Below are 15628 nucleotides of genomic sequence, written 5' to 3'. Positions count from 1 at the left end.
AGAGGAGAGGGATGAAGAAATATCACCAAGATGTAGCTCCCAAAGTTGTTCCCGGAGTTCAAATCCTTGAGGGGATTCTACTCTCCGTTGAGGAGCTCACTAAGAGCCGGGTCTTTGCTAACCCTTTTCTCAAGAGGTTGCACTAAGCACTCCTCCTTCCACTAAGAGGTATCTCTTCCCTTGCGGAGGCGAGATCCGGCCTTCACAAACTTCTCCCGGCCAACCACAAGTAGATCGGTGGCTCGGGAGTGACACCTAGCCGTCTAGGAGTCCTCAACCTCCAAGAGTAAAAGATGATGCAAAGAGCTCCCGGAGATGATGCAAGTGCTCACAAATCTTCACAAAGACCACAAGTAGCACCCACACAAACTCGAATCCACACACTCACACACACACCAAATCCGAATCAAACACGAGTGGAGAGATGAATCGAGGAAGCAAGGCTCAAATGAACTAGAGAAAGAGAGCAAGCAAAGGGCGCAAATAATTGGAATGGAACCAGCAGCCCTCACAAGCGAGGGGAGGTGGGTATTTATACCCACAGCACAAATCTACCCGTTGGAGTGCAATAAAAGTAATTTTCGGAACTTCCGAAAATTCCAGATCTGAGAAAAAAATCGAAGTCAATGCAATTTTCGGAACTTCCAAAAAACATTTTCGGAACTTCCGAAAATTTCCAGAACGCTTCTGTGTATTTTCGGAACTTCCAAAAATTTCCAGAGAGCTCTCAAACGGTTCTGTGTATAATTCGGAACTTCCGAAAATTTCCAGAATGCTCCAAAAGAGAAATGCTTCGAAGAAAAATTGATTTTGAGCACACGCATCACTCCTTATATGTCTATGCATCATCCCCTTAATAGTACAGCTTTCCTACGACACAATGCAAGAAAAAAGATACAATATACCATTTGATCATTGCCGCATTGCATCGCGATGTCGCATTCACGGGATATGCATTGTATTACAACACGTTGAGGACTTAACAAACTTCACATTTGCTTGAATAAAAATGTTAGTCCTCTCTAATTGAATTGTAATCAATCATCAAAATTATTAGGGGCCTAGATGCACTTTCAGCGTAGCAACAATGTTTCTCTTTCTCCTATCTCTCTTTCATGTTACCAAATTTACTTAGATGGCAACAAAGAGAGCCCGCTAATAAAGATCGTTGTATATGATGAAAGTGAATGACTTACAACAATAGGATGCTACTGTCATCAAGTTCATCAAGCGCCGCCCTTGAGCCTATCTGACGGTTGCCTATGCACCATCACAATACCATAACTTCGCCTATGAAACTTGACGAAAAATGTTGTTCCAATACATATCTTGCTGGCTAGCTAACCAATCTTGATTTTATGTATAAAAATGTGCACATGCAAATTCAAAATGACAATTAAGTGTTTTAAGAAAAACGAGGTGATTTTAACGTATGATTAATTGAATTTTAATTATTACAAACTTGAAAAATAAATTAATATGATATTTTAGAGCAACTTTTATATTAAAAGTTTTCGCACGAAACACACCGTTTAGCAGTTTAAAAAGCGTGCCACGAGTATCCAAATTTTCATCCCATTTTTCAGTGGAAACGAACGGGACCAAAAGCTCATCTGCTTCAATACCTGTTGGCACCCCTAAGCTTACACAGGCGCACCATCATACACGAGCTCATCGATTGCACCTGATCGAACTCACTTGGACACGTCGTCCTGTAGCTCATCTACTAGCACCCTCAATCTCATCTATTTGTGCTGCCCATGAGCTCACCCTCCTGCCCTTTCTACAACTCTTCAATGGAGCTCATTTGCTGTGGTACGTTAAGGAGGAAGACATGGTCACGCTGTGGGAAGTAATGGTAGTTTGAATAGAATGCTAAAATGAGTATTAGAGGGAACTTTCGATACTACTAAAGCTAAAATGGACTTTTTTTTTCCCTATAAAACTAAAGTGGGAATGTTTGGCGTTGTAGAACCAATTATCCCCAAGTTAAAAACTGAAATTTAACTATTCAAATGAACTATGATCAAATTTTACGAAAATTTAGAAGACACTTGACCCCTTAGTGGAATTTTCTTGAAATTTGGTTGAAGTTGATAAAAATTACATATTTTTGTTTCTAGTAGAGGAAAAAGGGAGATAAAGGTGTTTTGTCTAATTCCCCTACGAAAATTTATCAAATTTGATTATACAATGAAATTTCTCATAATTTATATATATCCAACCATATTATGATGAATGAATATTGCATGATTATACCCATATAGCATAATCAATAAGTTTATTATTGAAGTGTGGTTAAAGTTTAAATATAAATGGTGGCGTCAGATGACAAGTTTCGTAAAAGGAGGTAGTAATTAGTTGAAAAGTTCAGTTTAGAAAAATAAATACTAGTTTTGTTGTTAAAATAAGTGGTTGTCCTAGGTTTGCCGGATTGCTTGATTGCAACAAGCAGCAACTGTGCTATTCTCCAGATCCCAGTGACATGGCATTTCATTTCGCCAATGCTCTATGCTTCACATATGGTTCTCAAGTACCACCATCATGTCAGCATGTCACGAAGTCCCATTGCCACACTGGTGGAGAAACCATCTTTGGTCGGTCGGTCAAATTCCACAATAGTCCCGGTTCTAATAAAAACCGGGACTAAAAAGCATCTTTAGTCCCGATTTAAAAGTTGAGGGGTACTTTTTGATCTTTAGTCCCGGTTGGTGTTACCAACCGAGACTAAAGTTTATTTTTACTCCCGGTTCAAGAAGTTGAGGGGTTCAAGATAAACCCCGATTATTTTTACTCCCGGTTGGTATAAACAACCGGGACTAAAAATTTAGTCCCGGTTGTTTATACCAACCGGGAGTAAAGAGTACCCCGAACGGCGCGCCAGATATTATCTGCGCGCCACAAAAATAATTGTTTATACCAATTATTTTTACTCCCGGTTAGTATAAACAACTGGGACTAAAGATATCTTTAGTCCCGGTTGTTTATACCAACCGGGAGTAAAGAGTACCCTAAACCGCGCGCCACTCAGTTATTATCCGCGCACTCTTCTCGATCTCCTTCCCTCTCATTACTCCTTCTCCATCCCTTCCTCTCCCCCTTCATCCCCTTCCTCTCCCCTTTCCCCTCCCGTTCCTCCCCTTCCCCTCTTTGAGCAGCGGCCGAGCGGGAGCAGCGGCGGCCGACGGCAGGCGGGCGGGCGGGCGCGGCAGCCAGCACGGCGGGCGGGCGCGGCGCGGGCTGGCGCGGCGGCCGGCCAGGCGGGGGCCGCGGCGCTCAGGCGAGCTGGCGCGGCGGCCGGCCAGGCGGGCGGGCGCGGCGCTCGGGCGGGCTGGCGCGGCGGCCGGATGGCTGAGCTCGCGCGGAGGCCGCAAGGACGGTGGCCGGGAGGCCGGCGGCGCCCTCCTCTCTGCTGCCGATTTTTTTTGAATTTTTGATTCATTGGATTTGATCTGTGATGTATGTGATATTGGATATGATCTGGGAGTTGTGATGTATTTCTTTTAGGATTTGTGATGTATTTTTTGTTTGAGATTTTGTGATGTGATGTATTGTGATCTGTGATGCATTTCTTTCTAATATGTGATGTATTTCTTTCCAGATCTGTGATGCTACTTTGATTTGGGGATGATTTGGGAATATGATCGGGGATATTTAGGGAGCAGATCGATTTGAGAAAAAAAAATAACCAGGACTGCTCCTACCATCTTTAGTCCCGGTTGGTACCAACCGGGACTAAAGATGGATTTTTAGTCCCGGTTATTTTACCCGGGACTAAAGATGGGTATCTTTAGTCCCGGATTCATAGTCCCGGTTATATAACCGGGATTATAGGGGGGTTCTCAACCGGAAGTAAAGCCCCTTTCTTCACCAGTGCCAGTGGCCGCACCAATGGTTAGCAGTTGCTCTGCCTCTACACACCAAATGCACCATCATTAGTCGTCTCCTCTCACGACTACCTCATCCGCTAGTATGCCCATGATTATGTGCTCACGAATCAGTTAGTCGCAAATTTAAGCTAGCTCACATATTTGTTGCATCCTCACCCGTGATTGAGGATGCGTGGCACACACAAAAGGAGAAGATGCAACAACCAATTAAGGTGATGTTGGCCTGCAATGCTGACGGGAAACTATTTTTCGTTTTAATAGTCTATTATAGTGTTGGTTCAAATAGATCTACTAATGCCCAGTACAAAGAAAAATATGTAACATAGGATATAGATTAAGATATGCCCATATCTCCAAACAAATATTTAACACACTTTGTTCAACTTCACAGGCATCCAAAATAATTAAACTAATAAATATTATAAGTAACAAACTATATTATATTTGGGTAAAATGGTCCTAAGGTTTATAGTATTAGGTTGTAACTTCATCAAATATCTCAACACCTTAAAATCCAAATAACCAATACTCCCTCCATCCCATTTTAAGTGCGATAAGTTTCCGCGCCCAACTTTGATAATTCGTCTTATTTAAAATTTTTTATAATTAGTATTTTTATTATTATGAGATGATAAAGCATGAATAGTACTTTATATATAACTTATAACTTATGCTTTTAATTTTTTTAAAATAAAACAGATGATTAAAGTTGTGTAAAAAAATCATGGCTGCACTTAAATGGGACGGATGAAACGGATGGAGTACCTTTTAACCATTTTTAATTCAATGGATAGTAATGCTGATGTATTCACATTAGTTTCACTAGAAAATTATTATTTTTTCAACGTACCAGGTACATTCAACACATGTTTTTGATCTCACATACAAAGGCTAACATCCAACGGAGCAATTTTACAAGAAACAATCTGCTTCCGCCCAATACTTTTATAAAAAAACCCCTAGCAAAGCTTTCCTTTTCTTCTCCTGTAACCACCTTAAATATGGATCCTCCCACGACGATAGCGATAAGGAAGTTACTTAATTACAGCGACAACAACACCCCATTTAATGTGTTTCTTTTTGGAGTCTAACAGATGACGAGGTTGGAAACCTAACCGCGATGGCAAAAGCAGGATAAATGCGCGCTGTTCAATACTACATTTGTTCCAAAATAAGTGCAGCCGTAAAAATCCGTGTCCAATGTTTGACCGTCCGTCTTGTTTGAAAAATTTATGAAAAAATTTAAAAAAATTAGTCACACATAAAATACTTTTTATGTTTTATCATCTAATAACAATAAAAATAGTAATCATAAAATTTTTTTAAATAAGACGAACGATCAAACGTTGGGGATAAATAATATAAAACTGCATTTATTTTGAGACGAAGGTAATAGCGTTTTACAGGAGTCTGATTTGGTCGATCGCATGGCAATTGGCAACCGATCGCTCATCGCCTATTGCTAACCAAAAAAAAAATAAAAAAATAAAAAGGAATTTCTACCACAGCAGTTTTTGTGCTGGGCTTGGGCCAACCGAGCCGAGCAACTGAGCATCTAGCCATGGCCCATAGGCCGGCCATGGCGGGCCGCGGCGCGAGCGGCATGCTCGCCACCTCGCCTCGCTCCCCCACGTGTCACCGCTTCCTCCCACCTTTTCCATTTTCTCTCTCTCTCTCTCTCTCTCTCTCTTCTCCCTCCCCAAGCAAAGCATCGGCATCTCTCCTCCCTAAAACCCCACCTCCCGTCTCCCCGGGGCGGCGGAGCCGATGAGATCCCGGCCATGGCGGGCCCCACCTCGCGCCGCCTCCTCCTCCTCGTCGCCCGCCGCGCTGGCCACCTCCGCCGCCACCACCACCACCACCACCGCGACGGACTCGTCCTGGCCCGCTCGCTCCAGGCCGCTGCCGCTGCCGCCGCCTCGTCGCCACCACCGCTTCCCGCCTCGCCCCCGGCCAGGAGGTAATCGAATACCACAGGCGCTTGATCTCTGAGCCGCCACCATCGCGTCGTTCTCCCTAGGTCGCAAACCCGTTATCTACCGAGAGCAGGTCCATTTTAGGTTCTTATACTACATCGAAGTAATTGCATTCTTAACAATTTGCACTAACGGGGAGGAGAGAAGTGGGAGATACACTAGCGAAAATGCACAATGACAGCACTGATTTGCGGAGCCATTTTGTAACGATTATTGGGATAATAGCAGAGAACTATTTTTGCTTCTCACAAGTTACAACTATCAAGTTTTCTCTGCCTGTGCAATCATGTACTAGCCATGCGCGCATCTGTTTCTTGGTTGTGTGATAGTTTGGAGTCATCGTTGTCAATCCATTTTAATCTTACATACCATGTACTGTATTAGATAACACTGCATAAATCATAATAGGCGAAGCAAACATTTTGCACCGTAATGGTGCTGAATTTAGCTATTTTAAATGTAGCAAACTTTTAACCATATCAGCTTTCTGGCTGATTCCTTCTACTTTCTAAGCTCTCTTATGTTCGCATTGTCATACTTGTGTTTTGCCTCCATGAGTACAACTTGATACAGTTCAACTCGCTAATTCAACCAGTCGTAAGTTATGTAACCATCCAATCACGTATAAGTGCAATATGCACTGTTTTACAAAGATCTCCAACAAATGGCTACACCGTTGTGCTCAATATCACTATGAATCAATATGTGTTCTCCCTGGCTCTATCTTAAGTCTGAACTGAAATTTCTTCATTTGGGTAAAGTATGTTTGCCTACTCATCTCAACCTTAATTACCACCCATTGTATGAGGTAGCTGTGAGGCAAACGTTTTGTACCTTAGTGGTGCTGGATTTGTCTATTTTAATTATCCTTATGCTAGAACGATTTGTGGCTTATTCCTTCCAACTTTTAACTTATCTAGCATACTTTTGTTTTGCCTCCATTGACATACCTTGATACAGTTCTATTCTCATGTTGGACCATTGTAAGTTATTTAATCATCTGGTCACTTATAAGTGCATCAACATATAAGGTATTGCTCAGATCTCCAATAATTCTTTTCATACCAATATATCCAATAATGACTATACACTGCCACACTCAATCATCACTCTGAAGCAAAGTTTTACTCCCTCAGCTTGTCTAAGCTCAGCTGAATGTTCTCCATTTGATAATCCAAATGCTCATGCCATTTCAAAGTTCTTTTTTTTTCAGGAACATCAAGTTGAATAAGTGAGTAGATATATTGTTCTTAGGAGGTTTATTTTCTGTTTTGTAGCTTTTCTAGTGCATTCTCAAGTGTTCATGGGGAGAGACCGTCCTCAGAATATGCAAAGATCAGAAAGGAGTCGTTAGAAAGCCAGTTTGGAAGGATCTTGGGTTCAAGCTCACGTACACTATTTGCAGATCGTGGCTTTGGTCCATTCCTTGCAATGTACAGGGCAGCAACTATCTCTTTTCATGTTATGAAGCTCACTATTTGGCATTTATTGCTCAGTGATGTGCACAAACGGGCTGAGAAGGTATTTCTTTTCTGCCTTTCTTCCTACTCTAAGGGTGTGTTCGGCTGCCCTATTTCAGCTGTGATACAGCCATTTTGCACAGTAATTTGTGTCACTACAAACAGCTGTGTGGCTGTGTTGCAGCGGCTGGTCGGCTGCAACGTGCAGCCGAACACACCCTAACTCTCTACGAGTACTTGTTATACTTTGAGTTTCATGTATCTGGTTTTCATTTTACTCATTTCAGTTCCGGGAGACCTTGATCCGGTTGGGGCCTTTTTACATCAAGGTAGGTCAGAGCAATGCATTTTAATAAATGACCAACATTACAATGTATCTTTACTGTAACAGATATTCTTATGCTTATTTTCACTGTTTACCTTTTTATGGTGGGTATTTCCTTGTTAATGAGGAGAAATCATTAAACATAAAATTCATGACCATCAAAAGCAATTACCATTGTACCCTAGTCACATTGGCCTTTTCAATACTCGCATAGATTCAATGCATTCATCATGACAAGTTACTATGTCTATATTTGGTTTTTAACTGGAAGAATTCATTCTCAATGGTTTATTTTGTCTTAGATTTGATATGTTTTCCTTATTCACTGTTGAAAATTACCAATCTGTTCATTTTCCTTGTCTCTTTGCATGATGCAGCTTGGACAAGCATTGAGCACACGCCCTGATATATTGCCGAATGCATATTGTCAAGAGCTCTCTAAGCTACAGGTAGTGCTTTGTTGTGCATTTTATAATTTTGCTTAACTGATGGGAAACAAGTAGCATTTACCTTCAACATACTTCATCTAATTGTTTGCACCAACTTTCTGTAAGTGTTAAGGGATCAGGGCAGAGCTAGGTCCCAAAATTGAGGCATAAAAAGTGCTAAACTAAGTCTAGGTTCCAAAATAGACAGTACTCAAAGTCTGTTTATATGGGATTTCCGCAGTTAGTAATGCTCTACTCAAAAATCTGGAATTGAAGGCAATCATGTTGAAGCTTTAAGCCGCTGTCAAAATTTGAATTTTAAAACTTGATTTTGATGTTTTTCTTTGAAGTTTATTTTCCAGCACTGGCTTTTAAATCACTAAGGACACACATAAAAGTTTTACCCACAAATATTTTTTTTTGCGGCTTGTAATCAGCATTAGGCTAGGTCAATCAATGGCAGCCGTATGGCTTATAAGCACCCTTAAGCCGTACATTCCTTTTGCTTTATTTATTGCTTTTTAGAGGTGTATGTTGACAAATCACAACTATCTCATCAGGACCAGATACCACCATTTCCTACTCGTATCGCAATCAGGACTATTGAGTCTCAACTGGGTTCTCGAATTTCTGATCTATTTGCTGATATCAGCCCAGAGCCAGTTGCTGCAGCATCGCTGGGGCAAGTATATAAAGGTTAGCCATGCCTGACAAGACATTTTATCTAATGAGTTGGTGGCTATCTTCCTTAAGACCTTAAGCATCTATTTCAGACCTGAGTTCTCCAAGTTGAAATGCATTCTTTGATATTTCAAGTCATGCAGCTCATCTACACTCTGGAGAGCTTGTCGCAGTCAAAGTTCAGAGGCCTGGAATGACTCCCTTGCTGACTCTAGATGCACTTTTGTTCCATATGATCGGAGGACAGTTGAAACGGTTTGCAAAGGCTCGCAAAGATTTACTGGTAGCAGTCAATGAGATTGTGAGCATTTAACTTCTGTTTCAATTGGATATAATGATCTATTCATGCTAATCCGATACTATTAGATTATAACCTTATGTCCTGCTTACATTTTCTATGGTTCCATGTTAATTTAATATGTGTTGTTCTAATGTGTGTTCTAATGAAAGTGAAATACTTTCCTAATACTGTATTTTTCTAGGTTTTGTTGATGCATGAAAATGTATTTTTGTGGTCAAAATAATGTCATAGAAACCATGTCAATATCTCAATCCAAAATTTAAGTTTTGTATTGTAGGACTAATAATAGATGGTCTCATTAAGACAACTGTAATATAATTTGTTTCAGACAATTTAGTTGCAACTGCCATATACTATGTTTTTCCATTCTAGACCACGTTTCCCATATTTTGGCCGTTAAAATATATTGCAATATAGTTTGCTTATAGCTTTTGAACCTTCTGTTCAACAGGTCAGGCACATGTTTGATGAGATTGATTATGTTTTAGAGGGAAGGAATGCTGAAAGATTTGCGAGACTTTATTCTCATGGTGAGTTCTTAATTTTTATTCAATTTTTGATTTTTGCTACCTGCTAGTGTGGGTTCCTCTAAATCTATCTGACAAGCTTGCTCTCCTGTTTCCCATTTATCTCGACCATCATATCCAAACCTTTTACATTCACATTTCCTAGTGCTCTTTCAGCTCAGATTGATCTCTGGCTCTCTGCTATTTATTATACAAAGCACACTGTAGGGCCATCATTGTGTTTTTTTTCCTGGCAGATTTAGGTGGGAATAGCTCCGGAGATGGGACAAGTATCAAAGTCCCAAAGGTCTACTGGAATTTTACACGTAAATCTATATTAACTCTAGAATGGATTGATGGGATCAAGCTCACTGATGCTGAGCGCATTGGCAAAGCCAATCTGAACAGGAAAAGGATGATCGATGAGGTATCGCAGAAATGTTATACTTACTGTATATTGTGACTAACACAATACTATGAAGAATTCAGATTTATATTCAATCACTACTTTCCTCTCTCCACATATTTTCATAACATGAGCTTATCTGACCATATACATTGTACATAGACTTGCAAATTGTGCTTGCATTTGTTTGTACCGTGCAACTGTTTTGTTGGGCTTGTTTCTGCGTGTTTTTCAGTGTATTGTCCAGGTGTTTTTCACCATTTTAGCACATTTTCGTACCTCTTCTGTTTTTCATGGAAGGTGTTTGGTAGTCTTGCATGTATAGTCGTGTTCTTATTTAGGCATGCTAATATTTCAAAACAAATTTTACAGGGTCTCTATTGTTCATTGAGGCAGCTTCTTGAAGAAGGCTTTTTCCATGCAGACCCCCATCCAGGTAATCTGGTTGCAACTGAAGGTGGATCACTCGCGTATTTTGATTTTGGTATGATGGGGGATATTCCAAGGCACTATCGTGTAGGGCTTATACAAATGGTAATCATTGCTCCCTTTTCTCATGTGTAACCATATGGTTCTGTTGGTTTTTCTTCCTGATTTGGTTTTTGTCGGTTGCTAAGAACTGTTTTTGACCGGTTGCAGTGCAGTCTGGTGCATTTCTGCACAGTTTTGCATCTTCAAATTTTGAATTGAAAATTCGAAATGACTGGTAACAAACTTCGAACGATTTGGTTACCATCATATTGTAGAGTGGAAATAGGTTATATCATGGTACAAAATAAATATTAAGAAATGATTTTCATAATGCAAACCATATACAACCTGGCCCATCTTCTGAACCTGGCCCTGTTCGTATCTTCTAAAGGTAGAGGATAAAGTTTTGGATACTCGTGGCACGCTTTTCAAACTGCTAAATGGTGCGTTTCGTGCGAAAACTTTCTATATGAAAGTTGCTCTAAAATATCAGATTAATCAATTTTTCATGTTTGTAATAATTAAAACTCAATTAATCGCACGTTATTACCACCTCGTTTTGCGTGAAACACTTAATCTTTATCTTCATCTTCATCTTCAGGAGATTCAAACACCACCTCAGGCTACCTTGGGTCACAGTTAAATCACAAATAAATTGAATAGCATGTACAGAAACAAGTATATATATACATAATTGCTTCCTACATGTACCAAATTTGAAATTTAAATTATGTTTAAAACTACTCTTCTAATTTATCTCCTGGTCAGAACTCCTTATAGTCAAAGTTTACTGGCCTGTTCCTCAGAGTAAACCAAATCCTGTGTATGCACATCGTTAGATTGAAGCATTTTGCATAGATTATCGACTTTTCAGTCTATGGTTAGTAAAATTCAAAACATTCAAACCTACAAGGTAATTTGAGTTTTGCAGAGCTTTAGGCTTTATTTGTAAGTTATAAGATCCACTAAGTGCATCAAATTTATCATAGCAATTTCAGAGTAGAGTTGAACTATTAGTAATTCAGAAATTGGTCTAACACTTATTTGAAGCTTCACCAATATATAGTTTGCTGAAGATATTAGATTTTGTACTTCTCCCAGTTTACTTTATATGGATTTTAACTTCTGCGAAATATGGACTAGCAAGATATATACTGTATCTATCGATGTCAGTATAAGTTAAAAATGGCGGTAATACTCTTAAGAAACAATATAATTGTACTTCTGCATTCAAAACATTTTTTTTGGATGTATGAATACTAGTCTGAACATGTGTTCGAGTAGTCATGCGCATTACTATACAAGCAGAAAGGGGCTTCTGCCTTTTAAAAAATAGCGCACTTGATCTGTGAATATTTTACATTTTATGTTGACTTCATTTGTGTTGATTTCTTGAATTCACTTGTTCCAGCTTGTGCACTATGTTAACCGTGACTCCTTGGGCTTGGCAAATGACTTCCATTCACTTGGGTTTGTCCCTGAGGGAACAGACCTACATGGGGTTGCTGATGCATTACGGGTTTCCTTTGGTGATGGAAGGAGGCAATCAAATGATTTTCAGGTTTGTTAATTTTTTTTTGGGTATATGTAGTGGACTAGCCTTAACTGGATTTCCATCTGATTCACCTCTGAAAATGCAATGCATTTTTTCTTAAATCATACTACTACTTGGGTCTTTATCACTTGTCTCGTACTAAATTCTCATTATGGGTCATTTCTTTTTTCAATTGTATATGCTTGCAGCTTCATCTGCCACCTTTACTTTAGTTTAATGTGCGTGAGTTGGTGTCCTTGTTAATCAATTTTTTTTGCCTTATATAGGGGGTGATGAGCCATCTGTATGATGTCATGTATGAGTTTAATTTCTCTCTTCCTCCGGATTACGCACTGGTGATAAGAGCACTGGGTTCTTTAGAAGGGACTGCAAAAGCATTGGATCCTGACTTCAAAGTTATTGAAAGTGCATACCCATTTGTCATTGGGAGGCTACTTGAAGACCCCAGCCCTGATATGAGGAAAATATTGAGGCAGCTCTTGATATGCGATGATGGATCCATCAGATGGAATCGACTGGAGCGGCTGGTAAGGCGATCCTTAATTATTTCTGTTTTGCTTGCTGTTTCATTTGGTCTTGTAGAAAGAATTTTGCAATACATTCTTCATAAAAATATATAAAGATTACATATCTGTCATGTTTATGATGAACAACAATTAATTTTCCTTCCTTTAGTTAGTTCCATTAGGATGATTAAGAACTTGTGTCACCCCTATAGTCCTGTACACTTGGAATACTATCACTAGGGGTGCTAAAGGTCCGAAATCCAGATCAAATCCACCCTGCTCCATTCATCTGTATGCATACTTCCCGATCCACTCCAAATCGATTCCTCATTCACAGAATCCAAAGTTCCAAATCAACCCTCCCCAAAGTATAAAAGCAATCCAAACCGATCCAATCCAAAGGTAAAAAAATGGGTGGAACCCATTCGGAGACCATTCCCAAACCAAAAGAAATCCAAAAGGGGGGCATCGCTGCGGACGCTGATGAGGCAACGAGAAGATCGTTGTCCCCCTCCATGCTCCGGCGCGGCCGGCTTCTAGAACACACCACTGGCGGACGGAAATTCGGTATCATTTATGCTGGCAGCAACTTTAACTTGTGGAGTCTTGAGTCAATGGTGATGGACAGATTAAAATTTAGTCTTTGCAGATCGATTAGTGAAATGAAAACCAATGCAGGAGTGAGATGTATGCATGTGTGCCCAGGAGATGATCACCTGGCTGCAACCATGGAGGAAGTGAGTGCGGCGGCGGACTGCTGCTGCTTGTACTTGTTGCTGACGAAGATCTCTGACGGATGCACCACCGCCTTGCTCCCTAAGCTCGTAGCCTCAAGGTCCTCGAACTACCTCATGGTCGCAAGGTGCTCAAAGTTGATGCACATGGTGTCCAAGCCCAGATCGGCAGCGGCGGGCATGTCTCGGGCATCAATGTGCTCATGAGGAAGATGAGTGTGTCCATCTGGCCAGCATAGAGGATTTGGGGACGATCCAGTGAAAATCCATGGGTTGAACCCATTTTGGACCCAAAAGTATACAGCCAAAATCCAGATCGATCCAATCCACTTTCAGTGAAGTCCAAACCGCCCCAGCCCTACAGCTTCGTCAGATCATTTCTACCCAACCAAATACAATCCAAAATGAAAACCAAACCATTATACCGATTCCCACCCAACCCATTAGCAGGCCTAACGATAACATGCAAGGTCCAAAGTTATGGACACACTGAAATGCTTATGATTTACAACAATTAATTTATTTCCTTGATTTCATTGGAGTGATTAAGAATCTGTCATACCCCTCTTGTTACTTGTGCACTTGGAATAACTATCAAACACTTATATATGCATGAACGTATTACATAAGCATAATTTTCTAGTGCTGACCATCATTCATGTGGGACCAGTATTGTAACTGCGAACATGGCACTAAGAGATAGAACTTATCATGATAATTTTGTTTTTGCATCAATATCATGCAATTATTTGGCAAATATCCGTCATGTCTTGCTGTAATGGTCACTAAAAATCCTTGAAATGTTCAGATTGCAGCTATATCCGAACAGTCAGAATCTTCAAATAAGTCTGAAGATAGATCTGGTGAAAATGCTGCCAACAAACCTGGGTGGAGATCATTCGACATGCATTCTGTGGTTGCAGCTACAGAAGACCTTTTTCATTTCATTTTATCAAGGAAAGGCTGGAGGGTTCGTGTTTTTCTTGTTCAGGACATTGTAAAAGCTTCAGATGCATTCCTACAAGAAGCAACATTTCCAGGTATATTCGATGAAGAGGGGACTACAGGGGAGCTACATCCAGAGGTTAGGACATCTTATTTCTTAGATTGAAAATGTATTCATTTCAGTTTTGCATGTAGATAGACTAATTTAACCAATTTACCACTGGTGCTTAATCACTTCACATATTTTTGGACATACGCAGCTTATATTTCTTTTCTGCTACATGTTTAGAGTCATAAAGAACCCTCATTGCTCTATTTCACAATCTTTTTTTGGTTGACTGCTGTTTGTAACCTTGCACTATTTGTGGTGAACTACTGCATGTATTTGTCAATTGCCTTGGGATGTGTTGTTTCACCGTGTTGTGCTTAACCTCATGTTGCTTGTATCAGAAAGTTGCCCTCATCACATACTTGTTCACTGCTGCATAAGCATTATAGCTTTCGATTTTTGGATCGATTTATTATTTTCACCCCTAAGAATGTTCATTCATTTTTATGAGAAAAGATATGATTCTCTAAGCTACATCTGTACTGTAAACGTGTGGATCATCACACATGCTAATACTTCGTAGTGCCTAAGCGAGTATATATACTAAATGTTTCTTTTGGAATGCAGAGAAGTAAAATGATAAGAAGGGTGGTACATGGTGTTCAATCATTCCGTCAAGCTATCAGTTTGGCCCCAGATGCCTGGACTGCTATGCTATTCCGTACCTTGTTGAAACCTGAATCCCAGAAATTTATTCTTGATGTCTTTCTAGCCTTGGCAATGCATTCCTGTTACAAGATTCCAGAAACAAGCTGGATTTGTATGTCGAGATTCCTGAATTACTTGGACAGGCAGGGTAGGTAACACAGATAATGGAAATGCAGTCTAATTATCTTTTGATCTGAATTTACTCTTCAGAGGCCAATATGCTCATTTTTGTGAGAGCTGCTACCGATCTTCTAATGCCACTGCCCACTAGTTTCATTTCTGTTCGTAAGTATTGTTGAGGGTGTTGAAAAAGCTACCGTATGCTTTGTTAGTTTTGATGATTCATTATGTTCTACACTTGTACTATTTTGCCCCATTATCACCTATGGTCCCTTCTGCATCCATTGCCTTGCCTTCATTCACTCATCAGCCTGTAGAGATCTCCATTGAACTTGGACACTGAAGCGACCAAGCCGACGCCTTCCTTTCGTAGTTGTCGAGCACCTTGATGATTACGCCGGACAGCTACCATCGCCTGTGCCGTCGGCCCTGCCTTGCTCCTGTCGACGAGCGAGGGAAATGAGGCGAGGATCCTCTTCCCAGTGGTATAGCCGGCGGTCAGGTCCGGCAAGGCGGCAACAGCGAGCTCTTCTTCATCCAGTCCCATTTTGGCCTATTAGAAAGGCA

At 40.4% G+C, this 15628-nt stretch overlaps 1 protein-coding gene across 1 annotated transcript; it reads left to right on the top strand.

Annotated features, from left to right (window-relative positions):
- Positions 1 to 5577: 5577 nt before the first annotated feature.
- On the top strand, positions 5578 to 15221 carry LOC127779826 (uncharacterized). The gene is made up of 13 exons (XM_052306736.1): positions 5578 to 5850; positions 7144 to 7387; positions 7614 to 7655; positions 8029 to 8100; positions 8640 to 8775; positions 8904 to 9061; positions 9513 to 9591; positions 9825 to 9994; positions 10346 to 10507; positions 11856 to 12005; positions 12266 to 12526; positions 14048 to 14323; positions 14861 to 15221. The coding sequence occupies exons 1-13, from the start codon at positions 5672 to 5674 to the stop codon at positions 15095 to 15097; spliced, it is 2166 nt and encodes a 721-aa protein (XP_052162696.1). The 5' UTR covers positions 5578 to 5671; the 3' UTR covers positions 15098 to 15221.
- The last annotated feature ends 407 nt before the right edge of the window (positions 15222 to 15628 follow it).

The sequence above is a fragment of the Oryza glaberrima genome, chromosome 7 (assembly GCF_000147395.1).
Source record: "Oryza glaberrima chromosome 7, OglaRS2, whole genome shotgun sequence".
NCBI classification, from domain to species: domain Eukaryota; kingdom Viridiplantae; phylum Streptophyta; class Magnoliopsida; order Poales; family Poaceae; genus Oryza; species Oryza glaberrima.
This window is presented reverse-complemented; position numbering and strand designations above follow the sequence as displayed.